Source organism: Astatotilapia calliptera, chromosome 12, assembly GCF_964374335.1.
Source record: "Astatotilapia calliptera chromosome 12, fAstCal68.1, whole genome shotgun sequence".
NCBI classification, from domain to species: domain Eukaryota; kingdom Metazoa; phylum Chordata; class Actinopteri; order Cichliformes; family Cichlidae; genus Astatotilapia; species Astatotilapia calliptera.
This window is the reverse complement of record NC_137433.1, coordinates 27,285,208-27,310,393: the sequence shown is the minus strand read 5'-3', so window position 1 is coordinate 27,310,393 and position 25,186 is coordinate 27,285,208. Positions and strand designations below refer to the sequence as shown.

The window sequence follows — 25,186 nt, the reverse complement described above, 5'->3', positions numbered from 1 at the left end:
TCATGGTGGTGTTTCTCCCAATATTCTCTTAAGACAACCTCTGAGGCCATCACAGAGCAGCTGTATTTATACTGACATTAGATTACACACAGGTGCACTCTATTTAGTCATTAGCACTCATCAGGCAATGTCTATGGACAACTGACTGCACTCAGACCAAAGGGGGCTGAATAATTACGCACTTTGCAGTTAAAAAAAAAAAAAAAGTTTGGAATCATGTATGATTTTCGTTCCACTTCTCACGTGTACACCACTTTGTGTTGGTCTTTCACGTGGAATTCCAATAAAATTGATTCATGTTTGTGGCTGTAATGTGACAAAATGTGGGAAAGTTCAAGGGGGCCGAATACTTTTGCAAGCCACTGTAAAAAGCTAGAACACAAGAGTGCACGTTCACAGTAACGACACACCAACAGTACAAGCAAACCACAAGAAGCAGTTCAGTTTTTAAAACTTTTTTATTGTTTTTAAATTTTTTTGCTCATTTTTTAAATTATTTATATTATCTACAAAGTAAAAGTTTTAACTTAAAAGTTACATAAGGGTCGGGTGAGAAGTGGGATCTGATCACCTCAGCCGTTATAATTTCATAACACTTTCTCCTGTCCTCTCGGCTGCCAACATGAGTTTATTTCACAGAAAGTTTCTCGTCATGTTTCATTTTTAGTTTGGTTAGAAACGTGTCGTGTAGTCTGGAAATAAATGCAGCACATAGCAGCAGCAATAAACAGTAGGATTAATACTGTCTAAAGGTTGGAAGATTCTTTTCATAACAAGGTGCGGACAAAAATTACGAGTTCCAGTTGAATTTTCTTCTTCACACTCGCTGATTGTTTACTCTCTTTCACTTCTTACTTGGCAAGCTGACTTAAGTTGCAATTTGGGACCCCTGAAAGTGTGTGTAGATGTAGGTATAACTATCTGTGTTTGCAGATCTGTATGTGTATGCGTGTGTGCTTGTGTGTGGGGGGCCTGAATAGGAGCAGTCTTGTCTGTTAAAACTCTAGCTCGTTAAAACATGTCACTGCATCAACCTGTTAACATTCTCTTATTGCCTGGTCAGGGAGGGAGGGAGGAGGGAGGGAAGAGAAAAGCTGATGTGAAGCATGTCTGGTGAGGATGAGGGAAGAGAGGAGAGGGTGGGCTCTCTCATCCTCTTCATCGCCTGGTTATGAAGGCTCTGGTTGAGAAGCGCGGCGCAGAGCGGGTCCCTCAGCTCGCTGACGCATCTACAGCTGCTGCTGATGATGAGGTTGCACTGCAGGGATGACAGAAAGTTTCTTTGTAACACGTTAGACAGCTTTACAAAATACAAACTATTGTTTTAATCACACTCAAATAACAAACCAGTAATTCTCCTCCAATCATCTAAATCTGCACCTAAAGACGGAGTTTTCCCTGGTTTAACCTGAGGAGAATTAAATATCTGATAAAAAAAAAAAAATAAGTGTGTTTCTTCTGAAATTACCATTACTCAAAATCTCACCCCGATCATGTGTCCCAAGCTGAATCTTTTTTAAAGACCTATCTTTAAATAACTGATGGTTCTGCAAAGCCCACAGTATGACTCGACCATCTGCATGGCTCTTATTGTGTGTATCGAATAGAGGACAGATGTTTTCCTTACAAAACACAATCTGAAAGTCACCAGTTCACCTTCGACCAGTGTTTAAATGCAGTTAGCTCAGAGCTGGTTAGTTATTAGCCCCTCAGTGGATGCACCTTTACCACCTTTACATCTTTCAGCCTTTTATGACTCAGGGGCGAAATGTGTTTCTTGTACTGACTGGACACTTGTTACTTTGTCCCAAAGAATATGACAATATGTTAAAATCTTCTGACCAGTGACTGCTGACCTATGTGTCAGCAGTGTCCACGCACATATTTGCCTGCTGGGAATAATACAAAAATCACCTCTTTATGGTCATTTTTAACTGAATCAGATGAAAGGTGTAACATGTGCACAACTTTTATTTATTGCTTTATTTCCCAGGGGATAAATTCTCATCTGAATCAATTCCTACACAGGACAAATTTTACACGCCAAGTTTATGATTTGGGTCAAATACAGCAGCTGCCACTTCTTTCAAAGCTACCTTTTCTTGGCCTCTGTGTTCGCGGGAGTCGCCACACAGAAATCTTACTTCCTATTAAAATTCATTATTTTGAGCTGACTGTAACAAAAAAAAAAAAACAGAAAAAACAATTTGTGTCCATGAACATGACCGACTACATTGCTGTTCTCCATGGCACCGACACTTGGGTGTCCACGCCTCCCCCTGCCTGCACAGGGAGTGACGACAGAACCTCATCAGACTTTCATGGCTGAGGGATAATAACTGTCTAAAGAATTAAAAAAATAAAATTATGTGTGATTGCCCCAGCTAACTGCCATTATATCTATTAATGACACTCACCCCCCATGCAAAAAGAATTGAAGTCTAAATATTTCAACCATTGCCATGAAGAGTACTCACTTATTGCCTCAGTTTGCACAAAGGTGTAAAGAGGAGCTAGTAATGTAAAAGAACATTAGAGAAGGAAAACAACACAGTCTCTTTATAGAGGAAGGAAAATAATAAAAAATACCTTGTGGATGTGCCAGGTAGGAGAAATGTGTGGTTGAGGAAACAGGGATGGGGTTAAGGGCAGTCTGGGGCATAGGTGGCTGTGGACCAGCGGGAGGACCCTGGGTAGCCATGAGCATCATTGTGGGATGGGTGGGTGCCGGGTGGTGGGATGGCACAATACCAGACTGCATATGGGCCTGGGAGCGAGAGAAAGAGCACAAGTGTGAGTGAGTGCGCCAGAGTGAGAACAAAAGTGTGACAGTGAGAGATCAACAGAAGGACAAAAGCCAGACTGGGTAAAACGATGAATCAGATGAGTTTCAGTGACACAGCGTTTCACGGCTCCGCCTGTCTGTTACCGACAGGAGCAGCAGCTCTGAACAGACACCGCATGATTCTGAATGTTTTTTTCCTGTCTTCTTCAGCAGCCTGTTTACATAAAGGTGGGGCTCAGAGACAAACGCACATACAGCATGTGACTTCAGCTAAGACAATAACACGAGGTTACAGTTTACTTTTCAAGTTTGACTTGGAAACAGCAACGTTTGTTTTCCATGTGCAATGAAAACTTCCTGTAAAATGAAACGGTGCGAGTACTTTAACACCTGTAGAACAAACAGAAAATAAAAGAGCACTTTCACTGTGGTCGACCCTTCACACATAAAAGTCTCCTTAACGTACAAGGAAGGAAGAGCCAGGATAACAGAGGACAGGACAATAGCACAATGATTACCTTGAAAGTCTTGCTTTTAAGGCTTATACATGCCCAGACAAAATCTGAAACGGATCCACCACTAGAAGAAAAAGTTTAGCTTCCACAAGGTTTATAATATCTCTACTGTACTGAGACAGGGGTATGAAATCCTGCCAATCACAATCCTAGGGCTTTGGAAAGCTGCTCCACTCGAGTAGCATCATACAATTTACAGTTAAAAATATCCATATCTCATATTTGGCCTTGGTGGAGGCCCTCAGTAGAGACAGATTGATGTATCTCAATGGCAATATTAGCTAATTGGCAGTCTATTGGTATCTGTATTTATAATGGTCAATAGATGAAGTAAAGTTGATGTGTGAAACACTCTTCAGCCAGACAGATTGCAGAGTGGCCTCTGGTGTACAATTCTGAGCAGAGCACAAACAGGTAAATAACTACACATAATGTAACAATGCTAAGGAAACCCATTTGTTTCATGTATCTAGGGGGACCCCCCCCCCCCCCCAAAAAAAACCCCAAAACTGTCAGCTATTAGTCATCCTCCCTCTGAAGCAATCTGCTTTATCTCCTTAACCAGTTTCCTTCTGATTGGCTGCCCCTCATAAACAGATTATTTGAACAACAGCTGCTCTAAGCCAGAGCTGCATGTCTGAAATGATCATATTAAGGCCATCCACTCTCACTGACTTCATACATATGAGAGTAGAAAAGACTGAAACTGATCACTTAGTAACTTAAGTCGTGCACAAACACTGAAGTCATCATTTGAAACTTTGGGCAGGTTTATTGTGAGCCTTCTCTGTGATCAACTCTATAGCCTATATATGACACGCAACAAGGGAACTCTCAATAGGTCTATTTAAAGAATTCCTTCATAGACTCAATGGGGCCAAACTGCTATGGGTATCCAAGAATATCTCTGAATTCCGTGGTTAGGTTGTCTTCTTATCAGGAAATAATGTTTCTTTTCCTCTGTACCCCACAGCGTACCGTGAGAATGACAGCGCTACATCCCAACTTGATCATACTGCCAACAAAATGTCTACCTCATTTAAAGGGATTAATAAAAGCCAAATATGACCCATTCATAAACTCAAACACCTACTGGAATGGATCCCAGACCTTTCTCACACCCACAGTTAAGTCCAGCACAGGAAACACTGCCAATCTGATTGCCTGGCTTGAGCCACTGTGGTCGCTGTTGAGCACGTTCACAGCAAGCTGTGACCTACCTGCTGCACGTGCGCCATGTGGTTGGGGTTGTAGCCATGCTGGACCTGCTGTGGGTGGATATACACAGCCTGCTGAGCAGAAGGGAAAGATGCCTGTGGGGACTGAGGGTTTGGCCCTGGGGTCATCGAAGGTGGCGTGGGTGCCAAGGCCGAATACATCTGCTGCTGTGGAGGCTGGTTAGCCAGGTGGAGGGCCTGGGCTGCTGCTGCTGCTGCTGCTACAACAAAAATCATAAACACATGTATACATTACCATAATGCTCCACTTGAAAAAAATCCAGCTCCATGGGGGGAGGGGGTAATTACTACCGCCAACCTTAGGGCACTCACCTGCTGCTGCCTGTGGGTGCTGTGGGTGCTGGACTGGGCTGGCAGCTGGATGGCTAGGAGGGCCTCCATGTTGTGGTCCACCCTGCTGTGCCTGGCCTGTAGGCGTGGCAGAGGGCTGAGGGTGCTGCGGGTGAGGGTGCAAGGTGGCACTAGGGTGGGGGTACTGCTGAGGCATTGGCCCTGGAGACACTGAAACAGCAGTCGGCGTTAGTAATAGTGAAAAGCATTAAAAATCACACCCCGTGCATTGGCCGCACACGTACCATACATGGTGTGTGTCTGCTCTGGGTACTGTGTAGTAGAGGAAGAGACGAGACTGGGCTGGCCATGCGTGGGAGGCGCCATCATCCTGGCACTGCCCTGCATCACTGGACTGAACACATGCTGTGCCTGAAAGAGGCAAAAAGGAAGCCAAAAAACTGAGGAAAGCCTCTATCAACTCCTGCCGTCACAGTTTTGGTAACTGAGTGCCAATTTAGAGAGCCAACATTTGTTCAGAGGCTGCACATGAAATATGGACATAAACACTTTTTTGTGCTTCTGATGCATCTGTTCAGAGAAAGGAAGCTTATTTCTTTCTTGGTTTATACTTTTTTGTAATCATTAGTTAGCCGACTTGCATTTCTTAACACCAGCTCAATTTGTAAGCGCTGTGATGAAACTGAAAGAGAAAAAAAAATGGCTTCTATGGTCTCACTCTGTGGTTCTGGCATATCACATGAACTGTGGTCTGATAAAATCTACAGTAATGCATTCTATGTTCATAGGTTGCATAAAACATTCTCACAAGCTTTCATTTAAAGAGCCTGTGTGTGAGATCATGTTTGTCTGTCTCATCCCAAAGCTGGCCATCTTCACTCAATTTAATTGGCACTGACGATCAAAGTGGCATAAGGTTCATTATTTTTGGGGCATCAATGATTATGTGCGTACGATGTGTGTTCGATATGTCCTGAAAAATGCTTCCTTAAAGAATTATGTATTTAAGAGGCCAAATCCTTTCATGACTGTGTTAAAGAAAAATGTAACATTCATGAGGTTTAACTTATTTTCTTACATTTATTTACCTATTTTACATTTCACAACTTAACAGTCATTGTGGTATTGGCATCAAGCCTCAGATATCTTTTTGTCAATACCATCTACTATTCATTAGTAATCAACATAAAAAAATATAAATGTGTGCTTTGAGTAGGCTCTGCTCCAAAAAGTGCTTGAGCCTAGCTGTTTGTATTACTGAGGATTTTCCAGGATTTTTTAAGTCACTGCAGTAAAAGCTGCAGTTTTTCCAATGACAGCCTGTAGCAAACAGGCAGTAACTCTTCAGGTATAAGAAGCAGGAGTACACTTTGAGCTCAATAAATCAGAGGTGATAAAAAAACAAAAACAAAAAAACTGGCATGACATTGGCACCCCATCAAACTGCTAAAGACCACCAGCATCTGTCAGCCAAATCACCGACAAGTGAACAGCTGCGGGAGATAAAAACTGCCAGTTCTAATTGATGGTACCAGAGAAACTTTAATGGTTACATACGAGTCTTAATAGACGAGCCTGTTCAATCTATCCTTCCTCAATGAGCTGCTAAAGGCTGTATAGTTGTGATACTGCTGGTGCCAGAGTAAATCATACCTGTGACTGGTAGTGAGGCATCTGCTGGACGAGCTGCTGACTGGTGAACTGCTGTGGGCTGCAGGTGAAGTACTGCGCTGAGTAAGCCGGGCTCGGTGCTACAATCGGTGGCCCTGCTGCTGTGGCTGGGTGCATCATGGTGGGTGTGCCTGGCGGATGGTGCTGGTCTGACCTCTGCTGGGGCATGTTGGGTACTAGAGATTTATGTTAAGAGATGGGCAAGATGGAGAATAAGTTCAACATCCCATATCACACATATATATACCAACTCTAGAGGCTTTGGTGAGAGAGAAGGGTCATTGGCTATGAAAGACACTAGTAAAGTCTATATGTGAGGGGGAGAAGAAAAAAAACACAAGCAACTGATCATATTATGAGCCATATTTAAACTTACTGAAAGATAATAAAGATTGGCCAGATCAGAAATTAAAAACAAAATCCTGAAGCCTCTCTCTTGTAAAAGCAAACTACAAAAATACTTGCACAACAGCATTTCTGTACTTGCGTAATAATTGCAGGTCGGTAAGCGTGTGTGGTAAAACAACATATACAGCATCAGTGGTTTTTGGTGTCCCGCGTAGTGAGAAGAATATACAACATTCTTTAAATGATTGTATAGCGATTGCTGTTGTTGCACGTTTGATTTTGTGTGGGCAAAGCAGCTCAATCCCCCACATGAATAATCAACGTAATTAATCAACCAATCCATCACACTTCATGTAAGACTGGGGAATTATTTTCAGCTTTCATTATTCTCAGCTCCTCATCATGATATTGAGTGACTGGTAATATTTCAGATTGCAGGCTCCTGCGTGGTGTGCTTCTGCAGGAAGCCCTCTCTTTGTTTTTTACCCCATTAGGAATTTATTTACTCCACCAACAAGACATTTTAATTCAACCGTTTTGTAAAAAAATGCCACAACAATGCCACATTGTAAACAATGTTTGGGCTGACTCTGAAAACAAGCTTATTATCACATACTGTCCAAATAGCTGGTTAAAAATATTTATGTATTCACATGGTTTGTAAATATTGTTCACCAAGTTGAAAAAAAGATTATGTGGGAGGGAAATGAGAGAAAGAAAGCGGTGGTTATTCTCACCTTTACCTGGTCTGTAGGGTTTAGATTGGCTCACTGTCATAGGCATCTGAACCTGGTACATGGGAGACTGGAGAGAGGTGAGGAACGAGGAAAGGTAGGGAAAAACAAAAAATAAAAAACATGTTTATACTCAATTTTCTGTGAGATTTCCAACAAGATTATAAAACAGACAGTCTGAGGATAAACATGGGTGCATCTATGCTCATTTGTCTGGGAACCTTAATAACAATCTGGCTGCAGATAAACTTTTCATCTTCTTTTTGTCTAACACAAACAGCTTACTAGAATGTAAGAGCTTGTGGGAGTCATCGCTTACCTGGGGCCACATGCACTTTCTACACCTGACTATCACGAGCCAAAAAGGTGTTTTTACAGCATTCATAATACTGTTTTTTCAGTTCCTGAACTCATTAACATTGTCCACCATGCATTTGTGTTACAAACACCCCTTCAGCAAAAACAAGCTAGCTTAAACTCATTTTAGCTTGCAGCCATTTGTTTGGAAAACAGATGGAACAAAGGGAAATGAGCACAGTTTTAAGTCCATCTGAAGAATTGCAATAAGAAGTTGGCAAACCAACATCTGATGATATTAATTCAACAAGCAAGCAAAACATCCCAGTACTTATTGGGCTTAAAAAATAAAATAAAAATAATACAAAAAAAAGTTTTTAAAAATAGAAATCTTAGAAAAATTCACAAACCTTCCATATTATGCTTTTCTAATGGAGCGAGAGAGAGAGAGGGGAGGAGGAGGGGGAGAAAAGGGAAGAAGAACCACTTTTTAGTTGTTATCGTTTGCACGTGTCTGATGTTGGATCACCAAGTTTTTCTTAAAGCAACATAAGAAATGTATTGATCACAGCTACATATATGCAACATCAAAATTATATCTATACTAAACTTCTAAAAAAAGCTTTGACTAAACATTTCTAAGCTTGTTATGCAAATAATCACCTAAACATTTCTCAGTTCATTCTGTAAGAAAACCATGTAACTAACACCTTCTCAAAAGAAGACAGGGAACAACATGTCATGGGGAGGGGGACCTTTTCCCCCCCCCTAATGCTTCTTCTGCTACATGGAGGGAAAAAGTTTACAATGAAACAAATGACAACAAATGTGAGCTTTGTCCTTAAAAACATAAAATACACTGAGAAAATAATGATGGCAGGCATGAATCAAAGAAAAGGAAAGAAAATTACCACGTGAGGACAAACATAGACATGTTAGTCACTGTTGTTAGGGGTTGGTCTGAATGAACCCTGCATTTCATACCAACACAGTGTGATGCTCTGGGTGATTTGCACTGAATAAAAATGAATATCTCCATAATGTACATTTCAGTATGCAGGTGTGTATCTCACCTGAACTCCAGGGCTGACTGGCGTCAGCGGATACATCTGGGGGAAACAGACTGTCTGGCCATAAACAGTTGGAGGTTGCTGGACAACGATGGAGGGGCTGGGCTGGCCTTGAGGCCGGGGAGGCGTTGGGGTGTTGGCTGGTTTGGGCTGAGGGAAAATACAAAGAAAAACAAAAGCATATAGAGACATAAATTAAATACCAGACCTAGTTTTTGGTTTCCAAATGTTTTAAGCTTGGCAGAAGTGGGTTATAACTTACCTGTGTATTAAACCTGGGTTTGAACTCATTAGCATTTGGGTTCAGGGTTGATTTTCTCACTTGACTGCAGAGAGAGAACAAATAGAGAAAAGGAATGAAAAGGAAGAATTTGTTTCTGAAGCTACTTAAACTTCATTAAATTGTGTTTCTTTAAATTAATAAATATTTATCATTAAATAATTTGTTGTTGGTTTTGGACAGTAATAAATCCCTACTGTGCATTATAGTAAACTGACTACAGACCACACAAAATGCAATAAAGTCATTTTTGGTTTTCTCGTGGAATGGGTCTCCTGTCCACTCACTCCTGCACTGCTTCTTTTTTCTCCTCCTTCTCTTCATGCTTGGGTCCGCTGAACGTTGAGGTGGCCGTCGTCTGAACTCCCTGTGACGTCACATCAAGCCCTGGCCTCTTCTGGTCAGTAGCAGAGGGAGACTGAGACATTGCAGCGGGGCTGCCAGGCTTACTGGTGCTTGTGGTGGTAGTCGGTGGAGCATGGGTACCACTAGGTGTGCCAGCAGCAATTACTACAACACCATCTTCAGTGGCCTCCCTCCCCACTGTGGAGGCTTTGTCCAGGGGAAGATCTTTAGGTTTGTCTGCAGGGTCTCTAGCAGACTTGGTCATCACTGGTTCACAGGGAGGGTCTGGGTTGGAACTAGACTGCAACTGGCAGAGGGACAGAGGAAAGATGAGTGGAAGAGGGGCACAACCTCTGCTAAAGCCTCACAAACATGAGATGAGATCAGTCATATCTTAGCAATTTGTATGTCATATAAATTCAAGATATACTTACCCTAAAATCTACACTAAATTTCTTTAAATTATCTATTTGTTTTCTGTGGTCTGATGGTATAGAAGGCGGTCCTGCAAAGTGAATGGAGAGAAATAAATGCAGATTCTGGAAATATCAATTTTTAAGACATTGTTACATTACGACTACTAAAGAAAGGAACAGATGAGAAACCCTCGTACTCATGTTTAAAATTGTATTGCTTCTCAACATTCTGAGGTTAAAAAGAACAAGTTAATGCAAATTTCTAGTGTTTACCAACCTTTACAAACTTGTCTTGTAAAACTAGGTGAACTTTCCAAAGGCTTGATGTTCTCCTTGTTTGTAGGAGATGTTTGTCTAGTCTCCTGGGCACGACATTCTTTTGCTAAACATACAAAAAATGAACGTTTACTTACTCCCATCAAAATGATTTAATGATAGCTTTTTCTGATTGTAGCACTTATTTATTCATTATAAAAACCAACAGACGTGTTTTCATATCACTATTCATACTCAGTCCTTTGTTAAACTTCAGCTTACCATCTCCTGATGAAGAAGTGACTATGCTGGGGGCAGGGCTAGCTGCAGTAGGAGAGGAAGCTGATGTTGGAGTAGTAACAGTTTCCACAGGAGCTGTACCTGTCTGAGGTGATGGGAGGGAAGAGGAGCCAGCTGAAGCTCCACCCATACTATTCTGTCGGGGGGAGCGAGGTCTGTGAGCTGAGAAGGGGAGAAGAATTTGGTGTTCACAACACATTCAGGTTAAATAACAAACAATAACAGGTGCTTTGAAATATGCCCTCCAGTGGCATTAAACTAAAATCTCTGCAAAGGGAGAAAAATACTGGACTAGTAGGTTCACCATTGGGATGCATTTAAAAATCCTATGTTGCCTTGTTCTCAAGTTACATTGCATTCACAAGCTTTGGTGTCCACACTACCTGCCCACCCAGCAGGGTGACAATATCCCATCAGCCTTTTATGGCTGAGGGGTACAAACTATTCAGATTAATAGTCTACCTCCGCTAACCACTGAGGACCATGTCCCTCCAGAGGAAGAGCTGCTCCTGGTTTGTGGAGTCACTATGGACTCTCCAGGGGGATTATGGGAAATTAAGTCCACTCCTTGGGGTACTCCACTGGTCCGACAGGGTGGCACTCTGTGAGCACGAGGCGTCCGCTGAGATTTTGGAGACATCCTTGGTGGACCTAGAGATGTATAAAGACAGAGGCAAATGGATAGAAGCTGGTAAACACACAGTGACAGCAAAGTGAACATGTGTTTCCTAGCATCCCTCTGTTAATTGTTTTTTGTTTTTTAACTCACCAGTGCCTCACAAAAACTTTCAAAAACTCAAGTCTACATGCTGATAAATATCACACCAAACAGTAAGGTTATTTGTTGCATGCATGCTAGTGGAGAAATTACAGATGATCCTGTAAAGTGATCAAACACCACATCACAACCAAGCAAAGTGAGAGATGAGAAATGGGAAAGCAAAGGCCAAAAAGTGAGATGAACAGTGGCCTACAGTAACAGCATATTAAAAAAATAATGAGAGGCCAAACACTAGTTAACAATTTTTCTATTCAAGTAAAAATAAACGTCAAGAGATTAAGCCTCACTACCAGTTTTTTGGGGGCTTTTTTTGGAGGAACTCTGGAAATTGACGGATCACATTTCTGGTCAACAGTTCGTATCCCAATGGAGTGGAATACAGAGAAGACTTTTAAAAACCGCATGTGAAACTTAACTGGTATTACAACCACTTATCAAATTTGTCAATTCAAATATCTCTGAGCATCTTTCTCATGCCTCAAACATCAAGCCTTTTTTTTTTTTTTTTTTTAAATTAGAATATCATCGTGCACCTTCTTTTGAATGATCTACCAGAGAAGTTGATAAATTGGTGCCTTAAGTGTTACCACACCCAAAGCATGGCACACATTGGTGCACCCACATGCCAAGGTGAAACTGCCTGATGTACTGACAGAGAATCAGAGTTTTTCAAATCTGATCCCAACTCAGTCTGACCAAGCAATTTCTCCTATTTCTGCTGTTCCACACTAGACCTGGGCAAACTTATTTTTCAACTAAAACTGATCGCCATCAACTTTGAAATATTTCACATTTCTTTGTGACTTAAATCCCTCCACCTTCAACTCGTGTTTTTTGCCCAGGTCTACTCCACAGAGATGTGGGTACCTTCTGAAGACATGCGTTTGGCCAGAGCGGAGGCTGGCGATGTGGGCCCATGGTGGGAAAGGGAGGATGAAGAGGAGGGATAAGAGAGGTGGGATGAATGAGAGGAAGGTCTGGAAGGTCGAGAGGGGGGCCTGGAAGGTGGCCTGGTGGGCGTGGTTGCCCGATGAGGCAGGGAGGAGGGACCGGACTGGTAACGAGAAGGGGGACGGGAGGAAGGAGATGGACAGGGTGAGGGCCAATGGGATGAACCTAAAAGAGGCAAGGACAAATGATCAAGGATGACACAAGCTATAGTGCAGGGGAAACAAAGGTATAGTGGGGACAGAAAGAAGAGAGAAATTTAATTAAAAAAAAAAAAATGACAAGGGATGGGGAAACAGGAAAAAAATTGCTTAAATAAAAATAAACTAACAAGATAACACAAGAATAACCCAAACACTTTGCCACTGCAAAAGAACTTATTTCGAGTCGTGGTTTGATCACAACAGTGACTCACTCATCCACTCCTTTACTCTCACAAAGACTGTGTTTGATTTGCAGCAAGTAACAGCAGATTTGTAGGTGACATATTAAATATACCTCCATTAACCACCCTCTGGTCGGATCCAGAACTGGGACTGTAGTCGTGGGGTCCTGGTCGAGGAGTGGGGGGTCCAGCTGAGCTCTGACCAAGACGAGGTGAATTCTGACGCCCTGGCCCCCATGACATTGCCTCCCTGTTTCTCTGACCAGGAGGAATGTACTTGTTCTCTCTACAAACATACAAACAGACTTAACTCAGCTAAACATATACACAAGGCAATAATAAAGATGAGCAATTAATTCTATACTTTATTCCATTCCAGTAAGTGGTCATTAGCTAAAATGAGCTTATTTTTTAATTTTAATTACCAGTTATAGGAAGTATTTGTTATAGGAACATTTGCTGTCTACTTGTCTAGTAGGCTTAAATATTCCTCCCAAAGAACAGGAAAAGGGGCAATAGAGTTCTACATGCAGCACAAGAAGCATTAGAAAAAAACCGACAGAAAACAAACTCCACAAAGATTTTTTTTTTTTTTTAAAAAGGCACTAACAGTAGTAGTAGTAGGCCCTGTTCAAAATTTTTAACACTCAGTTTAGAAGTTCTTTGTGTATTATGACTTTGTGTTCTTCACTGCCAGTGCAAAGCCAAATGAGCAAGAGAAGCATAAACTAAAGCAACAGTTTTATTTCAGTGCCCCCTGGTGACAGCACACAGCTACAACACAGATGATTGTATGCAAAGCTCAGCAGTATCCTTTTCCAGCTCCTCTTAAATTCTTATAACAATAAATTGTGAATAATGCGAGTTCTAACAACTCCACAGAATGCATCAAGCGGCAATAAAAATTGAAAATCGTTCAAATATGTTTACGAACACAATTACATTTACATAATTGCAAAGTGTACACAAAATGTATTCACAGAAACACGTAGTATTTTTGTAAAAACTCATATCCTGGCACCACCTGCCAAGTGTGTGAGTCTCCCTTTCCCCTCGCACAACAGCAGTGAATTTCTCCTCGTCAGTCCGTTCATCATTCTCCAGAGCAACGCGGGCCTTGTACGTGGCACTAGCCTCGATCTCCTCTGCCAGCTGGGCAGCACGCGCCTCCCTCTTCAAGAACTCTTCTGAGTTGTCCCTCTCTAAAGGTACCCTGGGAAATAAATTCAGGTTAGACAAGGAGTAACATGGGACAGGATGGTTCTAAGTCTTTAATTTTATAATAAAACCAGATTAAAGAGTGAACGTTTGTTTACTGTCAGAGATTCAAAATTAAACATATCTAGTATGACAAGTATACAAACAAATACATGGAGAACATGAAGAAGCTTACGTATATGTGGACAGGCTGCTGTCATATGTGGACAAGACTCCATATTTCTCCTCATTGTACTTGAACATGTCATTGGGATCCCACCCATTAGACTGATGTGAAAACAGTAGCAGAGACAGAATTTGACAATCAGCATGTGAACAAATTTAAATGCTCTGGATCACATGAAACAAACTCTTTGTTTCGGTTGAATATATAGCAAGTTTAGCACCAGCCTGTTTCTGGTGTCTGATACTTTTCTCACCACATCAGTATCCAGAGACTCGAGGCTATCAGAGTTGTGGGTCTCTCCTCCATCCCAGGGCTCAAGATCTTTTTCTTTATGCTCGCCATTGATCCGGCCAGTCACTGCTGCATCTGTGAAGTTGTCTGAAACATGAAGAAAAGAATGTATATATTTATGTACTGCATGATACCACACACACGCATGCACGCACGCAGGCTCCACTCTCACTGCTTAGAAAACAAAGTGCTCATCATGCTTCAAGAGCCTCTGAGAGAGTTCTTACAGCAAACGTCTATATGGAGAGTTTGACGGTTCAGAAAGACACACCGAGTTACATCCAAACACAGGTTCAACAGGATTTTTTTTTTTGGGGGGGGGGGGGGTTCCTTTCCCAAAAAAAAAAAAAAAAAGCAATTTTCTTGAGCTGGCATTGGTGAGTCTGGAAGTGTGGGCAAGACTTGTGAATAAAGGGAGAGTCCTGAATCACTGTCAGAGTATGTAGCATAATGTCTCTAGGTGCTACAGTATTTTCAGATGGCTCACTTTTATCAGAAATTAAATCCAGCTACGAGCAGTGTCTACAATGCTTGACTTGCACCCTATTTATTAAGAATCACCATAGCAACATCTTGAAAGGGAGCACATTAATTAAACAATTTACTTTGGGCTAATTGCGGTTTCAGGATGTTCATTATTTTTATGTAAATGTATGGAATACATTGACTCAACAAAGTCATAAACAGACAGATCTGCTCAAAGAAAACCCCCAATTATAACTGAATTGAAATTCTAATCTCATGTTAGCCCAAGTCTGCTCTCACATTTGCAGATCTGGCACCAGTGAACTATGTGCTCAAAGCATACCAGCCACCTGGAGTTGCTTATCTCACACGTCATAACTCATTTCACAATACAAAAAGGCATTTAAGCGTTTCAGGCACAGAGCAAGTTCAGAAACATTAGACTGACACCATACGGGCAGTTGGGCCAATAGACCTGGTTTATATTTCCAGTGTTTGCTGGCATGCTTTGTGCACACTGTCCACCAAAGGAATTATACAAAGTAAGAAAAATTTTAAAATCAAACGTGAGAATAGTGAGAGGTAAGCAAACATGCATTTAGACTGCAGTTAATTACATGACCTCAAAGCATTTCAGTGCCAAACAAAATTAAACTTCTCCTAATAACCTTTTAAAAACAATGCTCAGAAAACAAATGATGTAAGAGAGCCCAATATGACTTTTGAATCAGTTGCTTTCAATGGAATCACATTAATGTTGCTGATAATCTACCATTTAAGTGTGACATGACTCGAGCAAGGCCAAGAAAGGTTTAAAAAACAAACAAACTGATGTTTAGGAAAAATCCTATAAAAGATAAACTAAACAAAAGCAATAAACATTACCTTCTTCTTATACAAGTCACTGCTTCATCATTGCCACTTCTTGTTGTTTATTTCCCCCCCATCCTATTTTCTCTGGTTTTCACAATTTCTGTGATTTTTTATTTTATTTTAATACAAAGCACTTTGTAACCTTATTAACACAAATAAAGTTTATATTAGTATAAAAGAAATTACCTAAATGTATCCCATAGGCTGTATCAAAAGTTAAAACTGGATAATATTTAAAGACTCCAAAAATCAGCTTGAATGATTTTGAGGGAATAATTCTTCCACCGAAAGCAACATGCAGTCTGAAGACGCAGTTAAAAATATAAAGCAACACTGATCAGCAATACATATCTCATTTTTAGTTTTTGGGTGTATGAGAGCAGTGATCCTAAAACTTTGAGAATCATACTGGAATCAAAATGCAGTAACAATACATACAGCAAAAAAAAAAAAAAAAAAAAAAATAGATCATCATGCCCAAATGTTCATAAACGTTACATTTCTAATTTAATATCTAATTTAACAGGTCTAACATAAGAGCACAGTACATATTTTTAAGAGCATACAAAGATGTGCAAAAGGAGAAAACAGCCATAGATTACCTGTGTCTGAGGAGACTAGACCATTGGAAAGGAGAGACACACAGATGACAGATAGTCAGAAGAATGACTGACAGATAAAATGACTGGCAATCACACCAACAGTTAAATTCATACCAGACATATTTATGATATGGTTCACCTAGATATAAGTTGTAAAGGTACTCAATTCTAACAATCTGAGCTTGGGTCAAGCCATGTCTAGTGCACTCCTCACATCCCATGATTTCAACTGATCACTTATTGAGCATTTCTTTAAAAAAAAATAAAGGGGCAAGCAGACAAACATGGGTACTTTTGACATTTTATCTTTCTGTGTAAATTTCACTCACTTCACAAGTTGTTAAAGTGAAGTGGCATCATTGTAGTGCCATAGTTTCAAATCATGAAGCAAAACCCCTCACACCTTCATGCCTGTATATTTTCAGACAACAAAACTCTCCTGCAGAGTCAATTATCGTCCAAAGCAGAATCATATGGGTGTACATGAATTACATGAAGCAGGCTCCTTCAGCCTTTATTGAGTGTCCTTGTTGCACTAGAGCAACCTTTGGACCAATCGATAGATCAAATTAGACTTCAATGACTGGCCACTCTGAGCAGACACACAAGACTTAACTCACAGAAAAGCCTCTGCAACATCAAGATAGAGAAGACTGAGAAGGGTAATACATTGTATGTATGCAAAGATGGGAATTCACTGACATACGTTTATATTTTCGTATGTGTAAATGGACAGTGTGACAAACTCACCCAGTTAACATTGTCCATAGGTTTTCAATATGCGCATGATAACATCTCCAGTTTCAATAACTAAAAAAAAATCTTTGCCAAAAAATAAAAATATGACCACACTACCTTTCCTGGCGAAATTTAGATCCACATCTTTAAAGTTCACAACTACGACATCAGAAGCCTTGAAAATGATGCTCTCTACAATATCTTCTTTCCTGGGCCCTGTGCTCGGTTCTGTACTCTTTCGGTGGGCTGCATCCAACACCAGGTCACACTGAGGGAGAAAAATATCATTTGAAACACAGAGGGCAAAAAAACAAAAAAACAAAAACTATCTGCAAAAGACACAAGAAACTATGGACACAGGAGACTGGGACAATGCACTCTTTCATGCCCATCACACTCCACAGTAGCTAGAGACACAAAACAGCTATAAACAATCTCAAGAACAACCCTAAAACTAAAACATACTGAGAAATCTCAAGAGATCTGTTTTAAGCATCACAAGAAAGATATGTGGTGTATGGTTATGAATTAAAGATCTGGAAAATTGTTGCAGGCTTCCTTTAACTATTAGTCAAATAAATCACTCATCACTCTTATCAATTAAACTACTTTGTGTAATCCTGGCATCAGCAGAAAACCTCAAATTTACTTATGATTATTACTTTTGGGAAATAATTCAGCCTAAAAGGGAAGGTAAATGCTCAAATATCAGAAAAAGCAATGCCGGTCTAAACCACCTTAGGGGTGAAACTAGTACCAAGTGTTAGCAAGACTCCATCACATTTAACCCTAATCATATTCAGCTAGTGAGAAAGTAACAGATTTCCCTCCATATTGGCACAATAAAGAATACCACATTATGCATGAGCCTTACCTCTGGGCCATAGGTCTTAAATACTCCCTCATAGATGGCTCCATTTTTCACTTTAAGCTCACACTTGGTCCCCTACAATTAAAGAGGCTTGTCGTTATATACGGTATGTGCCTTTCAGTACAAATTTTAACTTACATGTTCAAAAATATAAGTTCAGAAACCCATTTTTCTGCAAGGCAAACCATTGATTGATCAATCACTCGTTTCCTTTTATGCAACCAGCTGTCTCTACAACAGGCTTTGTTTAATGCTGTATAAACAATTTGAAGAAACAGCATGTGGTAAAACAGACTGCAGTAAATAATGTTCTTACTAACTCACTTAGAGTAAGCATGATTCACAAGGCTACTTCATCCAAGGAATTTTGCAACTATGCATATTCTTATAATCATTACACACAGAAAAAAAAAAAAGGAACAAGGTAGGCACACAGTAAACGTACCACCACTGAAGTCAAGACATGGACCATCCTCATATTTGCATATACACCATTGAAAATGACCTAAAGAAAAGATACAATTAATTTTGATGCTCCCATTTTGAGCACAAAAAAGATGCCAAATAATGTCTCATCACTGTGGAATACCAATACACTTGTTCCATTCTTAATGCAATTAAAAAGGCGATATCTGGATTTATGCTTTCTCTGGCATTAAAATGCTTTAAAAAGAGGAAACCAAGAAAAAGAAGTGTTAAAGCATTGTGAGGGTTTTTCCTGCATAAGATAAATTCTGGTGCCCACCAATGACATGCCTCAAGAGGAAAAAAACACCATCACTATGTTCAAAAATCTGTATTTTTATTTTATTTTATTTTTTAAGTTTTTTAAAATACTCAAGCTTGAAGGTAATTTTGTTTCTCAAATGTATATGAAAAATAACAGGTTACTCACTGCTGCTGGACCTTTGCCACTGTGTCTCCCCCTGAGGGACAGAAAAAAAAAATCGCATTTTGATTAAATTGTTGTCAAACTCACCATCAACTGTAAAAAATAAAATAAATAAAGACTTGACTTAGCACATGCGCTGATATGTGCAACTCACTAAGAGAAATCATAAGAGGCAGTGATTAAGATGATACAGAAGTGCACTTGAAGTTAATCAATACAAGCTATATAATTTGCTTTAACCTTAACCTCATTTCTAAAATATACTTTCACAGCATACTGCAAGTATCTGCATATTACAATCACTTGTAGCAAACTACAGAGAACCAGGTTTAAGAATACATGAGGGTCTTATAATGATGCTTTACTGAGATTATGACTGAAGAGGACATGTGAAATGTTTGCAGCTGCAGACATGAAAATGAAATCACTTTGGTTTTATCAAGTATAAGATTTATTACCATCACTATCGATTTCAGCTGTGGAGACATCACCACAACCATCAACACAGCCCTCTTACTTGATCAATTGTTTAAATTGTGGACATTGACTTCATATTTAAGATCGACAGAATTGCTCTTGCAGATCACATTTCCAATGTGCAATGTAAATTCTGAAATTTCCCCAGTGTCTCCAAAACATTATGCTTATAATAATGATGTTTGTGATGCAATCTAGCCAAACACTCAGCCGCTAAGAGTTTTCCCAGGCATGTCCTAAAATGCACCTTGTTCAGCAGCTGGCACATAACCAACCATTCAACGTAAGCAATGGCCACTAACCCCTATATTATATCCGTTGCAGTAAATCAGCCCTAAGCTTTCTAAAACACACTTAGCCATGCCATTTTGAGCTGTAATGTGCAGGTTTTGTGAGCATGGTTATAAACTGGACCAATATTCATTTATAGCATCTTCACGATGAATCCTACGCAGTGAAAGGGGAGTGCTGTCCTAGTGACCGGTGAACAGCAGCCTGACCACCAAAAATCACAGCATGCATGCTGTTCATGCACTGACAGTGTGCTTTATCTTCATCTTGGGACGACGTGTAGAGAGAAAGTCATGCCTCAAGGACACTATTTCTCACGAACAGCAATGGCAACGTCAAGGTTGAAAGCCAGTCGGTCTGTAATACCCCCGTTTCCACACCCGCCCCTTTCTTCTGAGCGCCCACACGCTTTATATCCATTTCCTGGCAACCCCGTTGCAGCAATGTTGCGGTAACGTACCAAGCTACATGGCAGCCAAAAGACAACAAATGCCGTTGCGTGTCCCCCATTAGCCAACGGTTACAAAACTGAAATGCAAGCATAGGCTGGCAATTGGCTAATTAACGCTAGCTGACTTGGCTTCAAGCTTAGAGTAAACTGATACCAGCAACTTGGCAAGCAGCGTCACTAGTACTACACTCATGTGAGGAAAGATAAATGTCCACCCGAACATGTATTTATGGAAAATCAACCTCGTGGTGGCATGTTTGATTTAACGTGCCAGAGAAGATAATGTCACGTCGAAAGTTGCAACAGCACTGGACCAAGCAGACAGGCAGGCCTCGCTAGCTGAACTGCACAACTGGCTGACCAACACGTCGCAAGGCCCGCACAACGTTCACAAACACGCACTAGTTTTGGACCACTTAACGGCAATGTCATCTCTTACAACCGCTACCGTTTGGCAGTGACTATGGCCAAATATCGAAAACGTGTCAAACCAACCCTCCTTGCTGTGTTTTTGCTTCGCTATGTTAACGTTCTAATTTCACATACCTGCCCAGATTCTGTCTTCCCCCGCCGCTTCCTCCGGCACCGGAGGCGGCGGCGGCACCGGCGGTGCTACCACCGCCGGGCTTGCTGCGATTTCCACCGGCCTTCATTGACATGGTGATCCCATAAAAGACAGCGTCTTTAACAGACCAGTTTCACGCCGCAATTTCTTGACGATGAGACGGTGTGCGGTACCTCACTAACGTTGGGCAATCCGAAGACCTAGCTTAGCCAGCAGGCTAAAGTCAACGTGCCTGTTCAGGAGGATGCTTTGCTAAGCAGCTAGCCTGGCTAACAGTTGCTAGCTAAATTAGCGACCTGTACAATTCCTATTAAAACTGAAAAAAAATATATTTAAAAAAAGACAACACGCTCTAGTAACTTTTCCGAAATGAACATGTGTGTTACACCTCTTGTCAATTTGTTATATAATTATTATCTCAAAATCGGGTTTGCAGCTATCTCGGATTCTTTCCGTTGCTAACAGCGAAAAGACCAAAACAGCCTGAAAGGGGGACAAAAACAGCGGAGGGATATGAGAGGCGTGACGGCTCGCAACACTTCACTCTATATTTTTATACGCTGTGTTATTTGAAAACTATTGATCTTGTAAACAGATGAACATGACCATCTTTAACGTAAAAACCCAATGCAGACATTTGTGTTAAAAGAGACACAGTGACATCATGGCACTATTTTCAGGAAGTCCATGAATTTTCAATTACTATGTAGTGTCATCCACGTGAGCCGGCGAACTCACTACTAACATACACACAAACACACACACACGGCGCGTGTGGGCATAGTGATGGCTAGTATCCACTGAAGCATGAAGGTTTCCAATTAGCAGGATTGGAGGGTCACTTTGAGATAGTCCCATTTTTCGTTAATAACTGGTGTAACTTCCACAATCTTGATATGACAAGACAGCTGTACAAAGAGGATTCCAGTCTAGTAAACTAAACTAAAACAAAGTAAGGATAAAAAAAAGTTTCATCAAATAAAAAACAAAGTAAAATAAAATAAATAAATGGACCTAGAAAACTAACTAGTAGGGCTAAGGGGTGTGTCACAACTCTGTTGCTTGTGAAGCTCGCACACAAGAATTTCACTCGCATGTGCTGTGACAATAAAAGTGATTTGATTTGATTTGAGAAGAGGGGCATTGGGTGGCACCAATCCCCCTAAGATCTTATGTAACAAGTCTAAATACTTTTTCCCACTTTGCAAAACATTTATACAGTGCGTGATTGTGCTTAAATTCTTGTGCAGCATCACTTTATACAAAACAAATCTGCAATAGGAACCAGGGCTGCACATGAGCCTGAAAATTGTCTTTTCTTGCCCATTTCTATACCTTAAAATTTTATTTTATTTCATTTTCCCACAATGTCAAATATGGTAGAGACAATGTTGTTGCATGGCCAGGTATGGGCTGCCAGTGGAACTGAGTCAGACAAATAGTGCAAGACTGACTGGAATGTAAATGGATAATGACCCAAAGCTTACTGCAAAGGCAACCTAAAAGTTTCTCACGGCAAGAAATGTGATATTCTTCAGTGGCCAAGTTGGTCACCTGATTTCAATCTAACAGAGCATGCTTTTCACTTACTCAAGGGCAGAGCGACACAAACAAGGAGCAACTGGAGGTGGCTGCACTAATGTTTTTCATTTAAAATTTCCACAGTCAAATATTAAATATATTATTGAGAAAAGTTCAAAGGTTTGACCTGTTGGTCTAACATAATGAGTCACTGCATGAAGAAATATCAGGACTTTCTGTTCTATAATAATCAAAATATATTACTTCACAATTTATATGGAACTGAAACATATGTAAAGACCAACAATAAGAGATAAACATAGTCCTTTAAGTAGGTATTGATGGATACATTTGCCACTTTAATGTTGTAGCATGTGGATTAAATGAGATTCATAAATATTTATGTCATGTAAATTATTCAAATGGTATTAATATTGAAGCTATTATTGAAGATGTTATCCTGAACAAAGTGTATGCCTATCAAGTGCTATTTAGTGCTATTTTTCTGTTGTCTTCCTCTTTTGGATTTATTATGGTTGGCAAACATCTTTCAGCTGCATTACTACAATCTGAGCTGGACTGTGGCCCAAAGGTCTGCCATCTAACCATTCTCAAAAAAAGAAAAAGGGAGAATTGCAATGACCAGTATGACCTTTCCTTAATCTTGTCATAACACTTTAGTCTTTCCCATTTTGTCCTCCACAATGTGCGCCCAACTGATGGTTTAGTTAAAACAAGCAAATAAATAAAAACCCCACCCCAAAGCCCTGCTGTGATTACTTTGTTCCATATATTCTTCTTCATCTACCCGACACAGCAAAGAACCCACAGACAAACACATTTGGTGAATTGTAAATAGAATGATTCAGTGCTGCGCAATACTCTGATGCTGTACTTGCTCTGGGATGGATTCTCTGGTATGATGTTTCTTATCTTGACTGGACAAGTTATAATCTTACAAGATAACTTGTGCACACTAAATAAAAGCCCATAAGTGCCTAACACCATCAAATGCATGTGATGGTGATAACTCCACTTATCAAGTTTTATTTTCACCTTGGGTGGTCATAAAATAAAATTCCTTCTTCTCTTGTGCATAACTTGAGCACTAACAAAAGGACTGTATAGTAGTATATGTGGTGCAGCAAGAAATTTCCACCTATTTACGTGCTTGAGCAGCACAGATTTCACTGTATGACATTCTGAGGTGAGAAGAAAACATAATTAGCTGGGTTTTCTGACACTGTTACATATAGTGTTGTAGTAAATTATATATACAATGTGATGTGTCGACACATAACAGCCATCTTAGCAAAGAACCAATTTTAAATTATACCTTTGGGGACTTTGTTATTAGCAGCCTTTCACAAAAATGCATAATTTGTCCCCATTTCTTTTGTTGAATCTCCGAAAAATGCCAAAGAAGGTGATTACCAAAGACAGATAAGCTGGAAATGTGGCAAATCTCAGTATGGTGTGCATATTGAGGAAACTGGACAGGGGAAGGACAACAGAAAAAGCAACCGGCTTAAAGAACTGTTTGCAGCTGATGAACAGTATCTGAAAATCATGTCCTTGAGAAATATGGGGGGAAATGCAGCAAAGATCTGACACAGAACACCTGAGATTTATCTGGTCCTTCAGAGATGCATTTGGTCTGCTGAGCCCTCACCAGAAATGGTCTCAGTTAAAGGGTGCCTGTCAAGAAGAGAAACAGGGAGAAAGGACTCATGTATCAAGAACTAGATGTAAACTAAGTGGCAACAGGTCTGATGGAATGATTAGTGTAAATTTGACATTTTTGGTTCAAATTGTCACGAATATGTACAGAGGAGGTCAGGAGAAAGGTACAACAGTGAGTATCTACAGCCATCTGTAAAACACGCTTGAGGCTCTGTTATGGTTTGAGACTGCATTTCCGCATTTCAGTGATGTTTGGGATCTTATGGAAATTCATGGAATTATGAATCCAGAAAAGTACCACAGTGATCCCAAACACATTTCCAATGCAGTTAAAGCATTGATGGATCCTCAGGTGTCAATATTATTGAAGCAGTGAGGGATCATCTTGAAAAAGAACAGAACAAAAGGCAGCCAACATCCAAAGAAGAGCTTTGACTGTGTTTCAAGAAGCCCGAAGAACTATTCTTGAAGACTACTTAAAGAAATTACAATAAAGTTTGTGTAAAGTTTGTGTCAGGCTGTGTTAAAGAATAAAGACAATCATACCAAATGCTCCCTCCCCCAAATCATTTATTGTTACATTTATTGTTATTTATTACAATTGTTTAGTGAATTGTATTATCCTGCCCCAAAATGAGTCGTTGGTGGGTGAGTACCCGTGCCATGAACAGAAGAGTCTGTTATCTCATTTGACAGTATCTATTTTTCTTGGTATTTCCGATTATTTGATAAAGTCTATATTATGTTAAAGTACATCAAATCTAATTAAATAAATAAAAATTTGAAAGCGAAGGAGAGTTTTTTTCACACTTGGATTTAGCTAAAGCTCATTGGGTGTGCAGGTAATATCTCTGTATAAGAAACATTTTTAACGAAGTCGTGGAAGTCTTATTTTTAGGGGTTACCTGATGGAATACTGCCACCTGGGGGGATAGTTTTTTTTTGGAAGGTAGGTGTCTAACAAATCATCTTAATTAATTAATTTTAGCACATTCTGATATTAATAAAGTGTGATGGTTGATTTTTTGTTTGCTTGTTTTTTGCTGGCATTTAACTTTTTAAATATAATAAAATTTCCTATAATGTGTAGATTTTTAAGTTGAGCTTAACTATATTTCCGCCAGGGGTAGTTCTGCAGTAGTTCAACTTCTTCCACTGTTAAGTAATCGGTAGTTTGCAATGCTGCTTATGGGACTTGAGTCCGCATTGAAAACTAGGTCCTTATAAGGACCCATTACAGTGTATCCAGTTCAAACGTATTTGATTGTAAAAAATAATTTGCTGTTTCAAAAATACAAAAAACAAATACATGTATTATACGCCGAAAATTACGTGGTGTGTGATAGATTAAAACGTGTAGCCTAACATATTGTTCGAATTTATTAATGTTGTCAATAATTTTGATCAGGCTTTCTGTTCGGAC

The 25,186-nt window shown here is 40.0% G+C and overlaps 1 protein-coding gene across 16 annotated transcripts; it reads right to left on the bottom strand.

The window, feature by feature from the left end:
- Positions 1-439: 439 nt before the first annotated feature.
- atxn2 (ataxin 2) lies at positions 440-21,045 on the bottom strand. Of its 16 annotated transcripts, none has more exons than XM_026188099.2 (26): positions 20,541-21,038; positions 18,779-18,809; positions 18,329-18,388; positions 17,887-17,958; positions 17,130-17,280; positions 16,275-16,289; positions 14,297-14,421; positions 14,053-14,144; positions 13,684-13,872; positions 12,773-12,945; positions 12,194-12,442; positions 11,008-11,196; positions 10,528-10,707; positions 10,268-10,372; positions 10,009-10,079; positions 9,517-9,881; positions 9,212-9,275; positions 8,953-9,099; positions 8,290-8,307; positions 7,586-7,652; positions 6,483-6,676; positions 5,114-5,240; positions 4,851-5,039; positions 4,521-4,738; positions 2,590-2,767; positions 440-1,258 (listed from the first exon to the last, which is right to left on the bottom strand). In XM_026188099.2, the coding sequence occupies exons 1-26, from the start codon at positions 20,651-20,653 to the stop codon at positions 1,230-1,232; spliced, it is 3,411 nt and encodes a 1,136-aa protein (XP_026043884.2). In that variant the 5' UTR covers positions 20,654-21,038; the 3' UTR covers positions 440-1,229. The 16 variants fall into 16 exon arrangements, with proteins under 16 accessions (XP_026043884.2, XP_026043885.2, XP_026043886.2 ...); XM_026188100.2 differs by having other exon boundaries at positions 4,521-4,735; XM_026188101.2 differs by having other exon boundaries at positions 7,592-7,652.
- Between the last annotated feature and the right edge of the window lie 4,141 nt (positions 21,046-25,186).

Coding starts and splice junctions, on each gene's coding strand:
- atxn2 (XM_080309322.1), bottom strand. CDS start 20,653: ATGTCAATGAAGGCCGGTGGAAATCGCAGCAAGCCCGGCGGTGGTAGC. Junction 13,873..14,052: donor AGCAGCCTGTCCACATATAC/GTAAGCTTCTTC, acceptor TTTATTTCCCAG/GGTACCTTTAGAGAGGGACA. Junction 2,514..2,589: donor CTACCTGGCACATCCACAAG/GTATTTTTTATT, acceptor TTACATTACTAG/CTCCTCTTTACACCTTTGTG.